Source organism: Copadichromis virginalis, linkage group LG12, assembly GCF_057382275.1.
Source record: "Copadichromis virginalis isolate Kocher_CV1m ecotype Utaka linkage group LG12, C_Virginalis_male_GT1.1, whole genome shotgun sequence".
In the NCBI taxonomy this organism is placed as follows: domain Eukaryota; kingdom Metazoa; phylum Chordata; class Actinopteri; order Cichliformes; family Cichlidae; genus Copadichromis; species Copadichromis virginalis.
The window spans coordinates 39,804,208-39,827,693 of record NC_140629.1 but is presented as its reverse complement, the minus strand read 5'-3'; the positions used below and the strand labels follow the sequence as shown (position 1 = coordinate 39,827,693).

At 42.3% G+C, this 23,486-nt stretch overlaps 1 protein-coding gene across 1 annotated transcript; it reads left to right on the top strand.

The window, feature by feature from the left end:
- The first annotated feature begins 1,564 nt into the window (after positions 1-1,564).
- Positions 1,565-21,572, top strand: LOC146697667 (GTPase IMAP family member 8-like). The gene is made up of 6 exons (XM_085476478.1): positions 1,565-1,641; positions 3,621-3,679; positions 14,736-14,783; positions 15,125-15,751; positions 16,879-18,036; positions 18,124-21,572. The coding sequence occupies exons 2-6, from the start codon at positions 3,658-3,660 to the stop codon at positions 19,683-19,685; spliced, it is 3,417 nt and encodes a 1,138-aa protein (XP_085332604.1). The 5' UTR covers positions 1,565-1,641; positions 3,621-3,657; the 3' UTR covers positions 19,686-21,572.
- The last annotated feature ends 1,914 nt before the right edge of the window (positions 21,573-23,486 follow it).

Here is a 23,486-nt window from a genome sequence, read left to right as displayed (position 1 = left end):
CCAAAGAAGGCAGGAAAGAAAATGATTGGATTAGAGTAATGATTGACAGCATGGAAAAGTGATAGCAGTGTAAAGAACAGAAAAGCAGCCAAACACTCAGGAAAGCAGGCAGATGACCGATTACAGACATTCACTACTGAACTTGTGCATAAGCTTCATAAAACACAGAGAGCAAAATAATAGCGGCTCTACTTATAAATGAACTTTTCCAAGTCCTTGTGTTTGTGGTCTGGTTCTTTTCCTTAGTATCTTGACACATTAGCTCTTAGTTGCAGGTTCTGTCTGTATTGCATTTTTTGAGTTATTTGATTAGACCCTGTGTTAGGTCTAAACTTATAGACCTCGCTGACTCAGAGACTTATTCCCATGATCAAAGCAAGACAGAACAGCGATCGATCGGTTTTAACGTGCACAAGGGAAGCCTGGTCGGATTTTCAGAGCAGCACTCTGCCCTCGACCTCAAACGGCTCTGACCTTGGCTCCCTCTGCAGCCTTTTTGTTAAATACAGTTATAGTTTACACAAGCACCACCCATCGAAAAAACCCATGTGGCGTGTCAGGCACTGTGTGTGTGCGAGCATGTGTGTGTGTGGGTGTGTATGCACGTGTGAGTGTCTCTGTGTGCGTGACTTCCTGGTTACAACAGTATTAACTACATTCTTAACATGACTACAGCAAGAAAACTGTAGTTTTTCACCCAATCTACTTATTCATAAACGTGACAATTTGCAGTGTTTTGAAAGGAGCATTGCAAAAAAAATTGGCATTTAAAGGAAGATACAAACAATCAATTGCTACAGCAAGATAACTACATACTCGCCTCTGTCAGTGCGCCCCAGGGTGGCTGTGGCTACAATGTAGCTGCCATCACCAGTGTGTGAATGGGTGGATGACTGGATGTAGTGTGAAGCGCTTTGGGGTCCTTAGGGACTAGTAAAGCGCTATAGAAATACAAGCCATTTACCATTCTTGGTCATAAAAAAAGTGTCATCTCACCCCACCCCTACATACAGTTTAACCCCTCTAACGGTCCACCGTACACAAACACAGGTGAGGCCATAAACGGCAGGACGTTTACTAAACAAGGAAAAAGAAACCTCACATAGGATGTGCCTGCAATTAAACACTCTAACCTCCCCCACCACTCAACAGGCCGGGGAGGTGGATAGGAACAAAAGAAGGTCTTTGATCATACAGTTTGAAACAAGATCCACAGTTGTAAGCGCAAAAATGACAACATGTAACAATTCCCCCTAACACCCTGTTGTTTCTATTTAATCCTTGGTAATTCGGTTTGTTGTCCTAACACTTCGCAGTGTTCCTCTGTGTAAGCGTTCTGTTTTTTTTAACTTGCTGTTTTAATTTATTTGTTTCCCGTGCCTTAGTGTTCTGTGATAGTTTGATTCAGCTGTGTCTTGTTTTCCAGCCGTAATGACTTCCCTGATTCTGATTGGAGTTGTTATTTTTTGTTCGTTTAGGGAGTGTAAGTTCTGATTGGGCAGGCAGCTTACAGCCCACCTACAAAGTGTCCCACTCTCTCACCCACCAACATGAGAGACACAAACAGACAAAGGAAGAAGCAGTGCTGTCTGTCCGAGCGTGCAGAGGTGTTCAGCTGCGAACTCAAAGCAAAGCAAACAGGTAACACACACAAACACCTGCTGCTGCAAAGGAATCACCGAACTATAACCTGCTTAAACTTGTACAGATCAGTCAGTATGCTGTTCATGTCTGACTTACACCAACCTCGCACTGGGATGACACTCTGACACTTCTTTGTCTAATTTACATTTAACATTATCTGATTGAAGTTTAGTCTTCATTAACTTTAATACATGCAAGAGAGCCAAAGACAAACTGTTAAAAGTGTCAAACCAATTTTTAGGAGCAGATATGCTACGTTTTTTAAACCAGTGCAAAACTTTTGTTTGGCTTTCAAAAGCTAATGTCACGATTTACTAAAAAGTAAAGTATCAGTTTTGTGACTGAAAGGTGTGGGCACGGCTGTTCTTACAGCTCTCCTCACTGCACTCTGACACCCGCCTGCATGATCGGTGCACTCTGCTACTTACAGGCTTAGCTTTACACCCCTGAAGGCTACTGTGTATTAAAGCTTAAGCTGTTTTTGATCAGTTTTGTGTACTTTTATGGAATAACTGACTTAAATGAGTGGCACCATCTAAGTAGGGTAAAATAATCCACTTCAGCAACAAAGAGATTCTTAAATTTACATGTAAACTGGAAGTTGAAACATTTAGTAAAGACTTTCTGTTGGTACTGGTAACCTGTGATGCCACACATCAAGGTCTGGGTTTGAATGTTCTCTTTATGTGAGGAGTTTAGTGAGATGGAAGTGATGTCCTTTGTGCTTTTAACCAAACTGAACACCAAGAGAATTTTTTTCAATCAGTCAAAAAGACACCGTTCATCTCTCTTTGAGAAGTCAGGTAAAAACATACTTCTGGTAAGCTTTAGATCTCTAAAGATCTCTGCCAAAATTCTGTATTCACAAAACACAGATTTTGTCTTTTAAATGTTGACCTGTACTTTATTCATCCAGAATGTTTTACAAACGGATGTCAGTGTAACTTTACTCTTACTGTATTGTTGTTGTACTTTCTCTCTTCTTCCTATCTCATTAAATTTGAGGGATTCCAGTTGTGTCGTTTGTCAGCTCTTCTTCCAAAGTTTTAGGTCTGTTTAGTTTATTTCCACTGATTCAACCAAAGTGTCGAATAACTGTACTAACTGGCTTTTCACAAATAAAAGCAAAAAAAGAAAAAAGTTTAAGGGTGCCATAAAGTTTTTATGACTTTTTAAATTATGTTTGCACAAAAAGGAGTTCTGTGTCATTCGATGTTTCCCCCTGCTTGTCTTGTTAATTCATGTTTCCCCAGTCTGTCATGTCTCTCTCTCACCCTCGCTCCCTCTCATCTGCTTCTTGTGCACTTGACATGTTTCTCAGTTTCCTGTTTTATTGTGAAAGTCTTGTGTTTGCATGTTCGGTGTGCTTTCCCCAGTGGCGTCATGCTAATTCGTGTCAGCTGTGTTCCCCATGTGTTCTCACTTCCCTCGTTATCCTTTTGTGCATTTATGCCAGCATCTCTCTCATACCTTACTGTCTGCCAGCCTGCATGCATGTCTAGTTTTATTTTTGTATTCTCAGTTTAGTTAATGTTGGTTTTCCTTGTGTTCGCTGTTTTTTGAGTTTACTTTTTACTTGCTTGTCGAGTCTGGATTTGTGTCCCATCCTTCCTGCCGCTCACAGTTTATGATATTCTGATGTCAGAGATGAGTTTTCCAACAGTGTCCATCACAAATGTTATATGGTAATAATAAATGTTATTTTGAAAAAAAGATTTGTGAACAACTCAAAGAAATGTGTAATTTCTGAACAAAAATCAAAATGATCACACTAATGCTATCTAAATAATTTCTGTATTGCCATCTGAGCAAACCATCTTAATCTGCAGAGATCCGAGGACAAAGTACAGAGAAAGTATTGAGTATTCGCTGTTTGTCCAAAACTATAATGCATGCCCTCTGTCTTTGGAAATATGTGTTTCTAAAAGCAGGTTTAGAACAAGAAAGACTAAAATCTTTTTCTTTCTTTCCTCCAGTTCAATCAGTCTGTGGGATTTTCAGCAGAGTGACATAATGGCAGCAGCAGCAGCACCGGGTGAGTCCAGCCAGACTTCACTGGTCTAGATAACACACTGTTTAAACACACTGTAGCCTGGTGAGATCAGATTCCGTGTTATACACTGTGAACTGACAGAAATGTGAAAACTGGTTGAAACTTTTTGGTTTTTGATCATTTCAAGACAAAGCAATGGTTCCAGTGTTGGAAATAAAAATATGAAAATAAAATAATTCTCTGTCTCAATAATTCTTATTGCTCACTTTTAAAATCATAAATAACACCGCACCCAGCTATCTTACGGATCTCCTCAGCTTTTATATCCCTGGGAGAGCGCTTAGATCAGCAGGCCAAATGCTCCTGATGCGACCTAGATCTCAGCTCAAGACCAGAGGTGACCGAGCATTCAACGCTGTCGCACCCTGCTTCTGGAATAACCTCCCTCTAGCTATTTGGGCGTCTGATTCAATTCAGTCTTTTAAATCTCGATTAAAAACTTATTTGTTTAGCCTTGCTTTCCCCGCCTCCTAGAGCCCACATTTTTAGTGTACTGGAACTTATCTTTATCACTTTGTTAATGTTTATAATGTTTTAACCTTCAGCCTTTCGGGTTGTGCCTACTATGCCTGGTGTATTATTGGTTAGTTATGTCACCCGCCTGTTAGTATATTTTATTAGTATTTTGTACTTTATATTTGTATTTATTATTGCTCCTAACTCATTCTGTGAAGCACTTTGGCATACCTGTGGTTTCTTAAATGTGCTATATAAATAAAATTGTATTGTTAAAGGAAGAACAATTGTTTTTGTTTTGTTTTTTCATTTTGTATTCAATAATTACTTTCTTAACAAAGGAGCAAATGTTCATGCCATAAATCAGCCCTGAATGAAAATTTTTCTCATTACAAGTTTTTATTTGGTTAAAGTGAAACATCACATTTAGTAAAAATTGTCACTGCAAGAACAGTCAAAAAATCCTTGGAAGACACACAACAGAAAAATGAAAACAATAAACAATGTTGAATGCTGTATCTGTGCCTATTAAATGCATGTCCTTTATCTCCTCTACCTGCACTTAGTGCCATCTTGTCCTTTACAGAACGTGACATCACTGCTAATAGACTTATGTTAGTTTAATAAAACCAAAAACTCTGTGGAAAACAAGGACAAAAATTAAAAATCAGGCTAAGAGGTCCATTTTGGGCTGCATTACAAAGAAAAACAACTGAAAACCACTTTTACATGGAGTACGGTTTCACTCAGCTGCTATATATCCAAATGTGGTGAGAGGAATAAAGTAGATTCTCACGTGTACATTTTTTTTAACTCTAGTTATCTCAGAACTGCAGCAGAAGGTATTTTCTGTGGGATATAAGATGTAATGCACTTTAATCACATCTAAATTATTTGATTTTACAATCCACTATGGTGGTACATAGAGGCAAAATACTCAGAATTTGTCATCATCCAGAAACTAATGAACTCGGTCCTTATGAAACATGGTCAAAAACTTAAAATGTCATATATGAGTAGGTACTTATTACCTTTTAATCCAGTGACAGATCTTTAAGTTTTTGCTTAGTACATTCAGTCAATTGTGTCGATTATTCTTATTTACTATTACAGATTTAAGATGCAGCACCTTGATGTCTCGATACATTACTGGATAAATATACAATCAAGCAATTAAACGCTTGAAATTTAAAACACATTTAAATTTATATAATCTAAATGATTTATATATAAACATATAAATCCTTTCATTTGAGTTAAACGTGTCACTTGCTGACAGATTTTAAAAAGACTTTAAAATTAAAAATGTCAACAAAAATTTGTGTAACTTATTGTTTCCTATTGTTTTAAGTATCGTTAGAGTAGCATAACTCCTGTAGAAATTGCTAAGTTAAATCTTTACAGCACAAACTTAACCAAACTCCAATGCTTTTTCAACATAAACTTTGGTAAATGGCCTGTGTTTGTATTGCACTTTACTTGGTTCCTAAGGACCCCAAAGCGCTTTACACATCCAGTCATCCACACATTCACACACTGAATGGCAGCTACGTTGTAGCCACAGCCACCCTGGGGCGCACTGACAGAGGCGAGGCTGCTGGACACTGGCGCCACCGGGCCCTCTGACCACCACCAGTAGGCAACGGGTGAAGTGTCTTGCCCAAGGACACAACGACCGAGACTGTCGGAGCCGGGGCTCGAACTGGCAACCTTCCGATTACAAGACGAACTGCTAACCCTTGAGCCACTATCACCCCGTCTTTGAAAACTACTTGTTTCAAATTTTTCAGAAGGAATCCGGGGGAATGTTGTGTCATTTAAAAAGATTTAATTTGCTGGGCAGTTGAAATTACAAGTGTGACATAGCACTATGGACCGTGAATATGATACAGCATACTGCCTCGCACCAAGGTTGGCCCTGAAATGGCTGCACAGGTTTTATACAGTAACAACAACAAATGATTATGGCTATCTTCTTCAAACACCCATCCTGATGGCTTCTGCAAAATCCTCCCCCCGTTCAGCTCCTCGACCTCCTATATGCTCCTTTCCTGGAATTGGAAAGACAAAACAAAAACGCACCCTACGTAGCCTTGGCTAGCTGCTGATTCTAAGGCTCCACTCAGGACATCTTTTTGGGACTCCCTGTCCAGAGAATATCCTGCTACTTATTATCAATTGTGATTTGTGTAAGCATGTTGCATATCTTTTTGCACTTCTACGTCATCCTGCAATATATCAACTCAGACAATCAATGAATGAAGCTCTGAACCTTCAAAAGACGGAATGCCAACTCATATAAGCGCAATTGTAGTGTGTATAAAAGATAATTAAAAAAGCTTTGCTTAATCATTTAATAAAAATATAATTTTCAACCCTAACAGAGTATTCTGTTCATGCTCAGCGTAGCAGAAGTGAATGGAAATGATGGCAAGTGTTAGGCTGCTTAAAGTTGCAGAGTGGGGTCAGCAGATGCTGAGGCACATGCAGAGGCTGCCAACTTTCTGCAGAGTCGAGAGAGAGAAGGGAAGACATGGCAAATGGCCATGGGTCAGTTTTAAACCTGGGTTGGCCGCTCTCATGCCTCTAGCCCCTCCTCATCTCAGATCTAAACAGGCGCCAGCAGTGAAAGCTCTTAATGCTTCAGCGTACCAAGACATTTTGGAGAACTTCATGCTCCCAATTCAGTTGGAACAGTTCGTGGACGTCACCTTCCTGTTCCAACATGATTGCACACCAGTTCATAAAGTAAGGTCCTTAAAGACATGTATGAGCCAGTGTGGTGTGGAAGAACTTGACTGGCCTTCACAGAGTCCAGACCTCAAACTGACAGAACACCTCTGGGATGAATTAGAGTGGAGACTCTGAGCCAGGCAGGAGGAAATAACAAACAGGAGAAAAATATACAACACATACAATCAAGAGGAAATACACTACCAGTCAAAGGTTTTGGACACACATTCTTCAAATAACCACCCTTTGCTTTGATTCCTGCTTTGCACACTCTTGGCGTTCTCTCCATGAGCTTCATGAGGTCATCACCTGAAATGGTTTTCCAACAGTCTTGAAGGAGTTCCCAGAGATGCTGAGCACTTGTTGGCCCTTTGGTTTTCACTCTGCGGGACATCTTATCCCATACCTTCTCCAAGATGGTGCCGTGTATGGATGCCCTGGTGCTTCAGTGCGTTACTTCTGTCTTGTTTTTGTGCATAACTTCTGTGTCTGGGCACTCCTCTGGATATTCTTACACCAGAGAAGAGCTTCTTAACCACAGGACTACAACACCTGTGGATTTACTTCCAATATTTGTCGCATCTGCGGCAGATTTACTGCAGACTCTGATCAGGAAAGTGAGACGTCGAAAGAGAGGTAAGCGAGCCGGCGCACTCGGGCGTCTGAGGAGATGCGGACTGCGAACTGCTCTTCCTGGCATCTTCCTTTCCAACGTACGCTCACTCAGGAATAAGATAGATGAGCTGGCCCTGATGAGAAGCATGAACAGAGACGTTGCCTCCTCCTGTGTGTTATGTTTTACGGAGACGTGGCTCAGTGAGGACATCCCGGACAGCGCGCTCAAGCTGGAGGGCTTCCATCTGCTGCGCGCGGACCGGCAGGCCGCTCTCTCTGGTAAGACCAAAGGTGGAGGTGTCTGCTTCTACATTAATAGTGGCTGGTGCACAGATGTAACAGTGATTTCTCAGCACTGCTCTTCCTCTCTGGAATATCTTTTTATTCACTGCAAACCGTTTTATTCTCCGCGGGAGTTTGCTTCATTCATCCTGGCCGCTGTTTACATCCCGCCAGATGCGGATGTGCAGGCAGCTCAGTGCGCACTCGCGGAGCAGATACTGCACATGGAGCGGACATTCCCGGACTCTCTCATCATTGCTCTTGGGGACTTTAACAAAGCCAATCTGAGCCATGAGCTTCCCAAATACAAGCAGTATATTAAATGCCCGACCAGAGAGGAGAGGACCTGCTACAGCACGATCAGCGGGGCCTATCGCGCGGTGCCCCGCGCTTCACTCGGACTTTCTGACCACGTCATGATCCACCTAATCCCCGCGTACAGACAGAGGCTGAAGCTCTCCAAACCTGTCGTGAGGACCAAAAAACTGTGGAGCAACGAGGCTGTGGAGGAGCTTCGCACGTGTTTGGAGTCTACGGACTGGGACACAATGAAGGCTGCTTCTAACAGCTTGGACGAGTTTACGGACACTGTCACCTCCTATATCCACTTCTGTGAGGACAGCATTGTGCCATCACGCACCAGGGTGAGTTATAACAATGACAAACCCTGGTTTACTCCTAAACTCAAAAAGCTGTGGCTGGAAAAGAGAAAGGCGTTCAGAAGCGGAGACAGGGACTGCTACAGAGAGGCCAAGTACAAGTTCACTAAAGAAGTGGACATTGCCAAACATCAGCACTCTGAGAAGATGCAGCAGCAGATCTCAGAGAATGACTCGGCCTCTGTGTGGAAAGGTTTTAGGAATATTACAAACTACAAGCCTAAAACCCCCCACTCCACTGACGACTTGCTCTTAGCCAACACCCTCAACGACTTCTACTGCCGTTTTGACGAGCCATCAGGCAGCCTTCACACCTCCAACGGCCCCAACAATAGAGACACTTTGGACACTCATCCCCCCACCTCTCCCCCCTCCATAGAGCCATCACCACCTTCAAACTGTTCACCTACAACACCCCCCTCCTCACCCCACACAAAAGAGGATTTCACACCACCTCCTCCCACCACAACTCTTCATATTCATGAAGCAGATGTGAGGAAGCAGTTTAGGAGTCTGAATGCTCAGAAAGCTCCCGGCCCAGACGGCGTGTCTCCTGCCACCCTCAGACACTGTGCAAACGAGCTGGCCCCAGTGTTTTCTGGCATCTTCAACTCCTCACTGCAGGCATGTCATGTGCCTGCCTGCTTCAAGTCCTCTATCATAATCCCTGTCCCCAAGAAACCTAGGATCACTGGACTAAATGACTACAGACCCGTGGCTCTGACATCTGTGGTCATGAAGTCATTTGAGCGCCTAGTTCTCTCCCATCTCAAGACCCTCACGGCCCCCCTCCTGGACCCCCTGCAGTTTGCATACAGAGCCAACAGGTCTGTAGATGACGCCATCAACATGGCCCTACACTTCATCCTGCAGCATCTGGACTCCCCAGGAACCTACGCCAGGATCCTGTTTGTGGACTTCAGCTCTGCCTTCAACACCATCCTTCCAGACCATCTCCGAGGCAAGCTTTCCCAGATGAATGTGCCTGATCCCATCTGCCGGTGGATCACTGACTTCCTGACGGACAGGAAGCAGCACGTGAGGCTGGGAAAGAATGTCTCGGACTCCCGGACCATCAGCACCGGCTCCCCTCAGGGCTGTGTTCTTTCTCCTCTGCTCTTCTCCCTGTACACCAACTGCTGCACCTCCACCCACCAGTCTATCAAGCTAATCAAGTTCGCAGATGACACCACCGTCATTGGGCTCATCTCGGACGGGGACGAGTCTGCCTACAGGAGGGAGGTTGAACGTCTGGTGTCTTGGTGCAGCCACAATAACTTGGTGCTGAATGCCCAGAAGACAGTGGAGATTATTGTGGACTTCAGGAAGCACACAGCCCCACTCCCCCCCATCATCCTGACTGACACCCCCATCACCTCTGTGGACTCATTCCGCTTCCTGGGTACCACCATCACCCAGGACCTGAAGTGGGAGCCCACCATCACCTCCGTCATCAAGAAAGCCCAGCAGAGGATGTACTTCCTGAGGCAGCTGAAGAAATTCAACCTGCCAACACGGACGATGATGCAGTTCTACACTGCAATCATCGAGTCCATCCTCACCTCCTCCATCACCGTGTGGTACGCTGGAGCCACTATCAGGGACAAACAGAGACTGCAGCGTGTCGTGCGCTCTGCTGAGAAGGTGATTGGCTGCAGACTCCCATCTTTGCAGGACCTGTACACCTCCAGGACATTGCGGCGTGCAGCTCAGTCACAGCTGACCCTTCTCACCCTGGACACAGTCTGTTTGACCTGCTCCCCTCAGGCAGGAGGCTCCGGTCCATTCGCACCAGAACCTCTCGCCATAAGAACAGTTTCTTCCCCTCTGCTGTTGGACACATGAACAATAACCATATGACTGTACCCGCCACTAACACATGACCCTACGCTGTGTTCACTGCATCATTCCATGTTTGGCACTGATCACCACCTGCACTCATGTATATATCATGTATATATCATGTATATATCATGTATATATCATGTATATATCTATCTACTTAGCACTTTTAATTCTTATTCTTATTTTTATTTTCATGTCTATTTAAGCGTAATTTATGACAGTATGTTTGCACTGAAGCACCGCAGCAATTTCCTAATGTTGTAAACCTGCTCAACATTTGGCAATAAAACCCTTTCTGATTCTGATTCTGATTCTTCTGATTCTGATACCATCTTGATTGGGTTTAGGTCAGGTGACTGTGGAAGCCAGCACTCCATTACTTACTCACATGACTAAAATGCGTCATCGTTTTCGAAAAGGCTCAGTTTTCTGCACTGCTGCAAAAACGGCATTTTCAAATGCATCCACTTTGGAGAGCGCTTTCAAAACGCTGCATTTTCCTAGAGCCAAAACACCATCTCGATGTGGACGGGATGCCACAATGGAGAGAAAATGATGCGTTTTCAAACAAAAACGTATTAGTGTGGACATGGCCTGAGTACCGAACACCCAGGCAGGGGTTAGGGAGAGCATGATCTCCACTGAATAGCGGTAGGAGCTGATTCTGTTGGAGGTTTCTTCTTGTTGAAAGGAAGTTTTTCTTTCCCACTTTGGCCAAAGTGCTTGCTCATAGGGGGTCATAAGATCGTTGGCTTTTTCTCTGTCTGTATTATTGTAGGCTCTACTTTAAAATATAAAGCGGCCAGAGGTGACTCTTGTTGTGATTTGGCGCTGTTTAAATAAAACTGAATTGAATTATGTGGGAATCTTTAGCTCTGCTGAGAACACGTACAGGCAGCTTCAGGTTGTTTTCTGAAAATCAGCAGGACAAGATCTCTACCTCTTCCCTTTACGCTGTCCAACCCCGGTGGTGTCATTGTCAAGTATGCCAATGACATTGGCTGGGTGGGTTATTGTACGGGTTAAAATAGCTCCTCCCTGAAACTAAGAATACACACTCAGGATGTGAGCCGACTATTCCAGAAACAGAAGCCCAGGAAAGCCCCCGGACCAGATGGCGTCTCACCCTCCTGCCTCAAAACCTGTGCTGAACAGCTGGCTCCCATCTTTACTCGCATCTTCAACAGATCCCTGGAGCTGTGTGAAGTTCCCTCCTGCTTCAAACGCTCCACCATCATCCCTGTTCCCAAGAAACCCACCATCACAGGACTGAATGACTACAGACCTGTCGCCTTGACGTCTGTGGTCATGAAATCCTTCGAACGACTGGTGTTAGCCCATCTGAAAGACATTACAGGCCACCAGCTGGACCCTCTGCAGTTTGCCTACCGGGCAAACAGGTCGGTGGATGATGCAGTGAACATGGGGCTGCATTACATCCTGCAACACCTTGACCGCCCGGGAACTTATGCCAGGGTCCTGTTTGTGGACTTTAGTTCGGCTTTTAACACCATTGTGCCTGAACTTCTCTCCTCCAAACTCTCCCAGCTCAGCGTGTCACCAGCTACCTGTCAGTGGATCACCAGCTTCCTGACAGACAGAAAGCAACAAGTGAGGCTGGGGGAGATCACCTCTGAAACTTGTTCCCTCAGTATTGGTGCCCCTCAAGGATGTGTCCTCTCACCACTACTGTTCTCCCTCTACACTAACGACTGCACCTCCAAGAACTCTGCTGTCAAACTCCTAAAGTTTGCAGATGACACCACTGTCATTGGCCTCATTCAAGATGGTGATGAGTCTGCATACCGGCAGGAAGTTGAGCGGCTGGTACTCTGGTGCAGTCAGCACAATCTGGAGCTGAACACTCTTAAGACTGTAGAGATGACAGTGGACTTCAGGAGACATCCCTCAACTCTGCTCCCCCTCACCATATCAGACAGCCCTGTGTCGACTGTGAAGATCTTCAAGTTCCTGGGTACAACCATCTCCCAGGACCTGAAGTGGGAGACCAACATCAACTCCATCCTCAAAAAGACCCAGCAGAGGATGTACTTCCTGAGACAACTGGGGAAGTACAGTCTTCCACAGGAGCTGCTGATCCAGTTCTACACTGCGGTCATTGAGTCTGTCCTGTGCTCCTCCATCACAGTCTGGTATGGAGCAGCCACTAAACAGGACAGGAGCAGACTGTAGTGGACTGTACGGGCAGCAGAAAGGATCATCAGCGCCCCCCTGCCCTCCATCCAGGATCTGTACCTCTCAAGAACCAGGAAACGAGCAGGGAAAATCATCGCAGACCCCTCACACCCTGGACACAGACTCTTTGATCTGCTGCCCTCTGGCAGACGGTACAGAAGCCTGCAGACCAGGACCACCCGACACAGGAACAGTTTCTTTCCCCTCGCCATCTCCCTTCTTAACAGTTGACCTGCCACACTGCCAGACTGCAACTGCAGCTTATGTACATTTTGTAGTATTCATTCCACCTCATTCATTTCTGTATTTTATGTATATAAGTTTAGATTCGTTATTTATAGTTGGTTTACACAGCTTTGTGTATGTATGTGTAATGTGTATATATAGACACTTGTGTGTGTGTGTGTGTGTGTGTGTGTGATTTACATTGCTGTGCTTGAGAGCCACCATCTACCGGAACCAAATTCCCTGTATGTGTCTGCACATATACTTGGCCAATAAACACGATTCTGATTCTGATTCTGATTCTGATTCTGAACCATGGCATGAGTCAAGGAGCCTGGATCCCTTCCAGTTAGTCCAGGCAGGCTTTAACCACAGCCCTTGGGATGCCGTCAGGACCGGCAGCTCTCCTGGGGGTTAAACGCACTCAGTCTCCTCCTGGCCTCATATTGCTGGAAGGCAGGTGGGGTACGGGGGTGTGGGGGAGGAGTGGCCTCAATTCAATTCAATTCAATTCTTTATTTATTTATTATTAGCTCCTCTGCCAGTTTGAGGCTGCTGTTGGAGGTTTTTGTCAGTGAGGAGGCCCTCTATCCTCCTCCTGTAGGCCTCCTTGGCCTGTTTGATGCCCCTCCCCACGTTGGCTCTGGCAGTGCTGTACAGAGAACTGTCCCTCAGCCTGAAGGCTGAGTTACGAGTTCTGATCAGAGCCTGGACTTCACACATCATCAGTTGGGAAAAACCCAGATGGTTTATGCCACTGTCATGTTGTCTACACAGCACTTAATATAGAAAAGGACAGACTGAGTGAATGTCTCCAGGTCCTGCTGTTCAAAAATGGACCAGTCTGTCAGATTGAAACCTGTATCTGAAGGAAGGCATCATCTGGCCATTTTTTAATGACCCAGATGATTATTAAAACATGGCCATGTGGAGTAAAGGTTGAAGAGGAAGGGGGAGAGGACAGTTCCTTGTGGTGTCCCTGTGTTGCTGATTACCTTGTCAGACACACAATGTGGAAGATGCACATATTGTGGTCTTCCTGTCAGGTAATCAACAACCCAGAACACCAGAGAAGCATCCGCCTGCATCACTGTCAGTTTATCACCCAGGAGGGTCGGCCTGATGGTATTGAAAGTACTGGAAAAGTAAAAAAACATGACCCTCAGAGACTTGCCTGAGTAGAATATCAGGGATATTTGCATGGAGCCAAGATTCAGTTACAGTCAGTAGACAACACTCCCAGACAAAGGAGTTGTAGTAAATCTCTGATTGTAGATCCTTCATTTTGTTTCAAGGGATCTTATGTTGGTAAGGAAGATTGATGGCGGCAGGGGTTTATGTTGTTGTTTTTGAAACTCTGTATTCCCGCTTTTGTTTTCTCTCCTTGCACTGTCTGCATCGCTTGCTGTTCACAACAATAACCCCCGGAGAGACCAGTAGTCTTAAATCTCAGGTGGGATAATGTCGGTTCAATCAGAAGTAAAATTCGGGCTGAGGCCAATGTCTATTAGTTCGTGACGACTGAAAGTGATCAGTGCTTTGCAGTAAGACACAATGAAAGGGCATCAAAAACACAAAAAGGTGCACACGTCAGTACACATGCATGAAAGTAAGTGTCACAGATGATTTGTGTTTATATATCAGATTCTCTAAATCCAGTATTAGGTAGTTTTTCCAGTGGTGGGATTTATGAATAATTTTGTAGTGTAAAAGCATTTTAAAAATTTCAGTGTTTTTTTTTTTAACTGACTGAATAGTTTTCTGTTGACCTGCATGTTTCAACATAACCTATACTTAAGCTAAATGGTCAAATCTAATGGCAGTTCTTTTAAGTTTGAATAACTGATTTTAATTACAGGTATTCCTGAAACTGAATTTTCAATGCAAAACTTCAGAATTAAATGTTGGAAGCTGAAACGTTATTGTGGACTAAATAAAGAGGATGCTTTTTTTCCCCTTTCTCTTTCTAATTGGTTGAGAGTTCTCAATAAATTTGGAATGCTGAATTTGTTTCTATATTTTTGCAGATGAGGATTTCAATCAACCAGAACACAGCAGCTCTGACTTTGAGGAGTGTAAGTTAAACTAACAGCATTTCATATATGATGAATAAAATTTAAAAAAAAAATTAATTTAATGCATCAAATGTTGTGTCAAGAGGTTTAGGATTTAAAAAAAATGGATGAAGCTTCTACTAATCCTGGATTTCCTGCTCATTCATCAGCCTGTTAGTTACAGGTCACAATCTTTATTAGATGAAATGGAAATAAGGGATTAAACGAAAGTGTACATTTTATTTTTTTGTTTACTTTTTTTTTTTGACTAAAGCTACTACAAAAAACGAATAATAACTGATAATTTTCTATTGAAAATGAACTTAGTTTTTCAATAATTGAACTAATTATACTTTTTTCAGTGTCTGAGCTGAGGGTCGTTCTGCTGGGGAACAGCTGGTCTAAGAGGAGCTCAGTGGGGAACTGCATACTGGGAGTGACTGTGTTCAGCTCTGAGGATAAAGCAGACCTCTGTCTGAGAGTCAAAAGGGAGCTGAAGGGGAAAGAAATTGATCTCATCAACACTCCAGATCTGCTGTCTCCTAAAATCTCCCCAGAAGATCTGAGGAAACAAGTTGAGAACTGTGTGAGACTCTCTGCTCCTGGACCTCATGTGTTTCTGCTGGTCCTCCAGCCTGCAGACTTCACTGAGGATCACAGACAGAGGCTACAAATGGTCCTTGAACTCTTCGGTGATCCATCATTTGATCGTTCACTGGTTCTGATAATGCCCAAAGACAAGAGTTCAAGTTCCACTGAAAAGTATCAGCAGCATCCACAGTTAGGAGAGATTATCAAGAAATGTAGAGAAAAATTGTTGTGGCAGAAGAACCTGGAACAAGAGCAGCTGTTAGCAGCCATAGATACAGTGGTGAAGAAGAGCATGGGAGAACATGTGAGCTGTAATGTTTTCAATAACAAAACATCTGTTTTGTCCAGTAATTACCCAAAAGAAAAAGTCTCTCCCAGCTTGGATCCTGTTAGGGGCGGTAAGTGCAGGAACAACATTTTTTTTTTTTTGCATATAATGTGATGATCAGTTTTATGTTTAGTGTTTTCATCAGAGAATTACAAAACCTACAATCCTTCAATAAAAACAGATGTAGCACTTAAATATCCCTTAGCTCAGATTGAGAAGTTAGGATACAAAGTAAGATGGTTTAGACATGTAAAGAAGGGGGTAGTGGATATGCTGGACAAAAGATGATGAAGATGGAGCTGGCAGCAGAGGTGAAAAAGGAAGAGCACGGAAAAGATTATTGGATTCAGAGGATTTGTGTAACAGAAGAGGAGTGATAGAGTAATAGATGTTGTTGTGGTGACCCCTAATACGAACAGCCAAAAAACAAGGACAAACAAACAAAAGGATGTATCAGTGAAAAATCCAATTTATTATGAAAAACTATAATCATTAAGAATAAAATAAAATGTGAGATCAGTGAAGATGTTTTTATTTTAAGTGCAGTTATTTGCAGCTGAAAACTCGAAACCCCTATGATTCCAAAAACTGATCCCAGACTTGCAACCCTAACCCAATGACTCATAGTCATCCTTATGCTTACAACTGATGTTCAAAAAAAAAAAAAAAATAGTGCAAATAAAACTGCAGGGGGTGGGCCCACAGAGGTTCAGTCACATATGGTGCATTCTGGCTGAGCACAGCAAGGGCCCATGAGTAAAGGTCCATCCACCAGGTGCTGATTGATGAGCTGCTTCACAGGGGCTGGCTCAGGGAAAGGCCGTGGGTAGCCCTATACATATATCTGACATAGCTGTGTTTGGAGTTCTTCTTCTTAGGAATCATCCATTCGCTTCCGCTTATCCTTTTTCAGGGTTGCAGGGGGAGCTGGAGCCTATCCCAGCTGTCTTAGGGCGAGAGGCAGGGTACACCTTGGACAGGTCGCCAGTGTGTCGCAGGGCTAAAACATATACACAGACAACCAGTTGCACTCGCTCATTCACACCTATCGGCAATTTTAGAGTTTCCAATAACCTTTCCCCACTAACTGCATGTTTCTTTGGACTCTGGGAGGAAGCCGGAGTACCCGGAGAGAAGTGAAAATATCTGCTTTTAAAATTTTTAAAAGTTAATACTGTAAAACCTTTTGTATTGCAGCACATAAACTCAGGATAATGCTGTTTGGAAAAAGTGATGACAAGAAATCAGCCCTGGAAAAAATCATCGTTGGGAAGAAAAGATCCATTGTGTCTAAAGTCCTTGGAGGAAAGCAATGTCGCGCTGCCTCTGGAGAGTGGAACGGGAAACCGTTGACAGTAGTAAAAACTCCCAACATCTTCAGTCTGCCTGTGAATGAGCTGTTTAAAGAGATGAAGAGCTGTGTGAGTCTCTGTCCTCCTGGACCAAACGTTCTGCTGCTGTTAGTCAAACCTTCTGATTTCACTGAGGAGAACAGACAGACTCTGAATTTGGTCCTGAGCTTGTTTGGTCAAGATGCTTTTAATCACTCCATCGTCATCCGAACGCATAACGAGGAAGGGAATAACTCAGTGGATAAACTCATTGAAGAATCCAAACAAAGGCAGCACTTCGTTAATTTTGACAGAAAAGACTCCTTCTCAGATTCCTCAGAGTTGATGGAAGAAATGAATGAGATAGTGAGTGAAAACTGGGGAAAATATCTAATGTTAAAAGAGGAGGCTAAACCCAATCTGAAGTCCAGTCTGAACCTGGTTCTGTGTGGGAGGAGAGGAGCAGGGAAGACGTCAGCAGCCAAGGCCATTTTAGGTCAGACTGAGCTTCATTCAGCCTCCAACTCATCAGAGTGTGTTAAACATCAGGGAGAGGTGTGTGGACGTTGGGTTTCCCTGGTGGAGCTGCCTGCCTTGTATGGAAAACCTCAGGAGGCAGTGATGGAGGAATCATTCAAGTGTATCTCCCTCTGTCAGGCAATCCATGCCTTCATCCTGGTCCTACCTGTGGCTCCCCTCACTGATGAAGACAAGGCAGAGTTAGAGACCATCCAGAACACATTCAGCTCTCGAGTCAATGACTTCACCATGATTCTGTTCACTGTGGACTCAGATCCTACAGATCCAGCTGTTGGTAACTTTCTAAAGGACAATGAAGACATCCAGGAGCTCTGTGAGAGCGCTGGAGGAAGATCTGTTGTTCTCAACACCAAGAACAAACAGCAGATCCCAGAGATGTTTGAGATTGTGGATAAAATTAGTCAGCCTACAGGAAAACTGTGCTGTTATACAACTACAACATTTTTACACGCACAAATGGAGAAAGTCTTAAAACTTGTCACTGGTAAGTAATTTAGATTTTATATTTTCCAATGACCCAGAGTTTTAATCCAGTATACAAGTGTTAACTCTGATTGTTTTCATGTTTTAGGCGATGAAGTTGGAGAACAGGACTCAGACTGTCTCAGGATTGTGCTGATTGGGAAGACCGGCTGTGGAAAGAGCTCTACAGGAAACACCATTTTAGGAAGAGACGAGTTTACAGCTAAATCAAGTCAAATGTCGGTCACCAAATATTGTAAGAAAGTAGAGGGTGAGGTGAACGGTCGTCCTGTTTTTGTGGTCGACACTCCTGGTCTGTTTGACACAAGTTTGTCACCAGAAGGACTTCAAGAGGAGCTGGTGAAATGTGTCAGTCTCCTGGCTCCAGGACCACATGTCTTCCTGTTGGTGATTCATATCGGCAGATTCACAGCAGAAGAGAAGGAGACACTGAAACTCATCAAGCAATTCTTTGGGAAGAATTCTCAAAAGTTCACCATCATTCTTTTAACAGGAGGAGATACACTGGAGCATGACAAAGAGTCCATAGAGGACTACATCAAGAACAACTGTGATGATTCCTTTAAGAAGCTGATCTCTGACTGTGGAGATAGATACCATGTGTTCAATAACCGTGACAAACAAAACCATACACAAGTCATTGAGCTGATAGCAAAGATTGAAAGCATGATGAAGGTCAATGGAAGGCGCTGCTTTACCAACAAGATGCTGCAAGAGTCTGAAACTGCGATAAGGAAGGAGATGCAGAAGATTTTAAAGGAGAAGGAAGAAAAGATGCAGAAAGAAAAGGAAGAGATGGAAAGAAAATATAAAGAAGATATGGAGGCCATGAAGAAAAGAATGGATGAAGAAAGAGAAAAGGAGAGAATACAGAGAGAAAAAGAACTCGAAAAAATGAGAAATAAAATTAGAGAAGAAGAAGAGAAGAGAAAGCAGGAACAGGAAATCAGGGAAAAGGAGAAAAGGGAAAAGGAAGCTGAAGAAGAAAGACGTCGACAAGAGTTTGAAAAAGAACTTGAAAAGCTGGACAAACAAATTCAGTCAGAAAAAGAGGCAAAAGAAAATGTGGACAGAAAACTGGAAGAAGCCAGAGAAGAGATGAGAAGAAAACAAGAGGAGTGGGAGAAAGAACAGAAGGAATGGTGGGACAAACAACGACAAGACGAAGACAAAAGACGAGAGGAAGAGAAAGAAAAAATGGAAAAACTACAGGACGATTATAACGAAAAGCTGGAATGTGAAAAAATCAAAAAAGAAGAGGATCAAAGAAGAAGAGAAGAGGAAATAAAAGGATTGGAGGAAATTCATAAGAAAACTCTGGATGATCTAAAGAAGAAACATGAAGAGGAAGCCAGAAAGAAAGCTGAAGAGTTCAACCAAGCCCAGAAGAAACACATGGATGATTTAGCAAAACAGAGGGAAGAACATAAGAAGGAAATGTACGACTTAGTGAGACGTGTGACCAAAAAGACTGAAAACTTGAATAGGATCAAGAAATTGATGCAAAAACATGAAAAACAAATGAAGAATCAAACTAATGAGGAGGACATAGAAGACCTCCAGGAAAAACAAAAAGATCAACTAAATGAGTTGATGAAAAACATTTTGGGAGAAGAGCTCAGCAGCTCATCAGCCTGCAGCATTTTATGAAATGAAACGTCAGATGTTCTTCTCTTTCTGTCATTTAGATAAGAGAATCTTTAAAGTAGCACAGAAACTGATTAGTGATCATCAGTCTCAGCAATGTCATCATTAAACTACAGGTCATTACACCAACATTAAATATGCTTCTGACTGGTAAAACTAATTCATCTCATGTATAGTAATTAGCTGTTGTTACATGTTACATGCACTTCTGTGTTCCTGAGTTCTAACATAATTTTCCTTTTAGTTGTCTCTTCTTATAAGCCTAATTTTTGTGCATATTTTGAACCTATACTGTAAATGTATAAATGAACAAGTGCCATTTTTAAAATGTTTAATTATCAGTAAAAAATTAGTTGTAATAGAAATTCATTTTTTTCTGTAATGTCCAAATTTTTCTTTATCTCATGAAATGTCTCATGATTCTTTTTATTAATTACATAACTCAGAGTCCTCATTTTTTCAGATATAATTTTTTTGTATTATCTTTGTAAATGATGAATAAAGTTTTCTCTACTGTTACTATGATGTAGTCAAACATCTTCATTCACCTCTGTGTTTATGTGCTTCTTGACATTACTGAACACACCATCAAATTAAACCTTTTAAATTACACATCCAATCTTTCATGTACTGACCAGCAGCCTCGCTGTGCATATATATATTTGTATAATGAATTCTGGTGTCGATGATCAGGAATGTGGTTGCCTCTCAGCAGGAATATTCTGAGGACCTGATCAAGGATGCTCAGTTCTATATCTTTTTATTTAGTTCAGTTCAATTTTCATTCTAACACAGCGGTGCTTAGTGGCTCAGTGACAAGTTGGAAAAGTGTTTATCCCTAAACCGCAACACTAAAGATTTAAAACTTAAACAAAAACACAATAATTACATACATAATTTAAAATGAATTACTAACAGCTCTAATTTTCTTTTAGCCAAACCTTCACCCGAGTTAGTGCACTCACATATGACAAGTCTTTAGAGAGAACACCTGATATACTTTGCAGGACACAAATGCAGGAGTCACGCAGACGTGACTGAAAACATACTTATTTAATGTATTTAAGAGAATGCAAAAGGTCAAAAGTACAAGTGATTCACAATAAATAAGTAACCAACAAACCAATTCCAGGGAACAAACCAGAAAACATACAGAGGAGCTTCAACAAGGAGAAAATGGGACTATAAATACACCGAACTGGGCCTTGTGTCAGGATTATTGTTGTGTGACACAGTGTTTTAGTGTTTCATTGCATTTTGATATTCATTGTTTATGTTTTGGTTCATTTAGTCTTCTTTAGCTCCTAGGTTTCCTAGTTATAGTTCTTTGTTCATTTAGATTGATTGTGCGATTTTCCTCTGTGTTAAGTCTTCCTTGTTGCTTAGTGTCTCTTACCTATTTTTTCTCTGTATGGTTCATGTTGTCAAGTTCGGGTCATTTTTGTTCCCCATCAGGTTCCCTGTTTATTTTCAAAGTCTTGTTTCCATGATCTATGCGATTAGTTTACACTTCCTCTGTGGCGTCATTAGGTTCATTCTAGTCAGCTGTTTCCTCATGTGTGTCCCCTTCCCCTGATCACCTCATGTGTATTTAAGACCTCCGTCTTCTTTTGTTCAGTGTCACATCATCTGTGTACCTTCCCTTATGTCACGTCAGGTTATGTACTTCAGGACTCTGTGCAGGTCAAGTTCGTGTTGCTTGATCATGTATATGGTTCATAGTTCTTGCACAAAGTCCTGTTCATAGTTGTCACAGTCTCCTTGTCATTGTCTTCCTAGTTGTCATAGTTAAGACTCAGTTTTCTCAGTTTAGGTTCCAGTTTAACTTTGCCTCTGTCTTTACTGCTTTGTTTTTGCCACCTAATAAAGGCTCATTTTTTGTTCAAGTTAGTTTTGGTCTACTCGCCTGTTTCTGCACCTGGGTCCTCATTGAACCACACACAGTCTGCCTCCACAGCCCGTGACACCTTGTACTACGAAGTAGAGATGGACCGATCCGATATTACGTATCGGTATCGGTCTGATACTGACCTAAATTACTGGATCGGATATCGGAGAAAAATAAAAAATGTAATCCGATCCATTAAATATCACGAAAGCGCCTCACAAAACTTGCAGCACGCCGTAACTCACCTCAGAACATTAGCAGTCGGAGCAGTATGCATCACGTGATAGAGCGGCTGTGGCATGCAGGACCTGTCGGTGGTCTGGATAGCATGTGGAGCTTCGCTAGCAACCTGGCATTTCATCTCCGACAAAGTTATCCCCGAGAGAAGTAAAGCAAGTGTGTAAGTCCATCTCTGAATGTTTGTAAAGCATTCCTGCGTTAAGCTTAACGAGCGATATATGGAGCGACTGCCTCTCCGGCTGCTACTTCAATGTGAAACTGATCAATGATCAGCTGATCGTCTCTCTTCATTGTTTTTGGCCCACTTTGCACCAGAAAGAGGAAACCAGCGGCTGAACAACAGCAGCACGTTTAAGCTTGATAAGCTGTTGTTAGAATGTATTTAATATTTCTTTCTACTCGAGGATCTTTTTCTACGTAGCTGACGCTGGTAACTGTGCAGGGGCGGATCTAGCAAAGTTTAGCCAGGGGGGCCGATAGGGCATTAACTGGGAAAAGGGGGCACAAAGACATACTTTTCTTTCTTATTCTCATTTAAAATGTCGAGCTTTTAATAAATAATTATCTGACACCCAAAGTTTTAATTTGATGTAAAATGAATAGAAGTCAATTACTGTATATAGTAACTATTAAGTCTAATATATATACCCTTGTAAGCTATAGTACTTTTTCCTTTGGGAAGGTACCATCTGTGCAGTCTGCAATTTTGTTGAAGAAAGATGTTGAATCTATTTAATATTTCTTGAAAAATAATTGATTTCTGTGCATTTTTTTCACACTGCATCAAATTAAGGTTGATTACGTCGATTAAGCATCATGAGGTGGAGTGTGAGGGGTGGTTCCCTATTTTTTATTTATTTATTTTTGTTGTTGCTGGGAGTTGGAACCCTATTAGTTAGATTGCTTAATATTTACGCTAAGTACTCTTTAAAATACCAGAATAGGGAGGATGGTGTAGGTTTAAGTTTATTAGATTGATCAGTATTGCTGAACTATGAAATATTTTTTTTGCATACAGGTATAACAGAATAGCTTTAGTGTAGTTGTTGTTTTAAACTTGAGTATGAACTTATACAAAATGCAGCAAGATATTTAAAAAACAGTTTTGTTGATTAAAAAACACTATATCGGATTCATATCGGTATCGGCAGATATCCAAATTTATGATATCGGTATCGGACATAAAAAAGTGGTATCGTGCCATCTCTACTACGAAGCAACATCTTTCCTGAAAAATATAAGGAGATTACACACATACATGAAGAATGAAAGTAACACAGCTCCAGCAGATATATCAGCAGTGTGAGAGGAAAAGCTTTGTACTAGAGATGGACCGATCCGATATTACTATCGGTATCGGTCCGATACTGACCTAAATTACTGGATCGGATATCGGAGAAAAATAAAAAATGTAATCCGATCCATTAAATATCACGAAAGCACCTTGCAAAACTTGCAACACGCCGTAACTCACCTCAGAACGTTAGCACGTCGGAGCAGTATGCATCACGTGATAGAGCGGCTGTGGCATGCGGGACCTGTCGGTGGTCTGGATAGCATGTGGAGCTTCACTAGCAACCCGGCATTTCATCTCCGACAAAGTTATCCCCGAGAGAAGTAAAGCAAGTGTGTAAGTCCATCTCTGAATGTTTGTAAAGCATTCCTGCGTTAAGCTT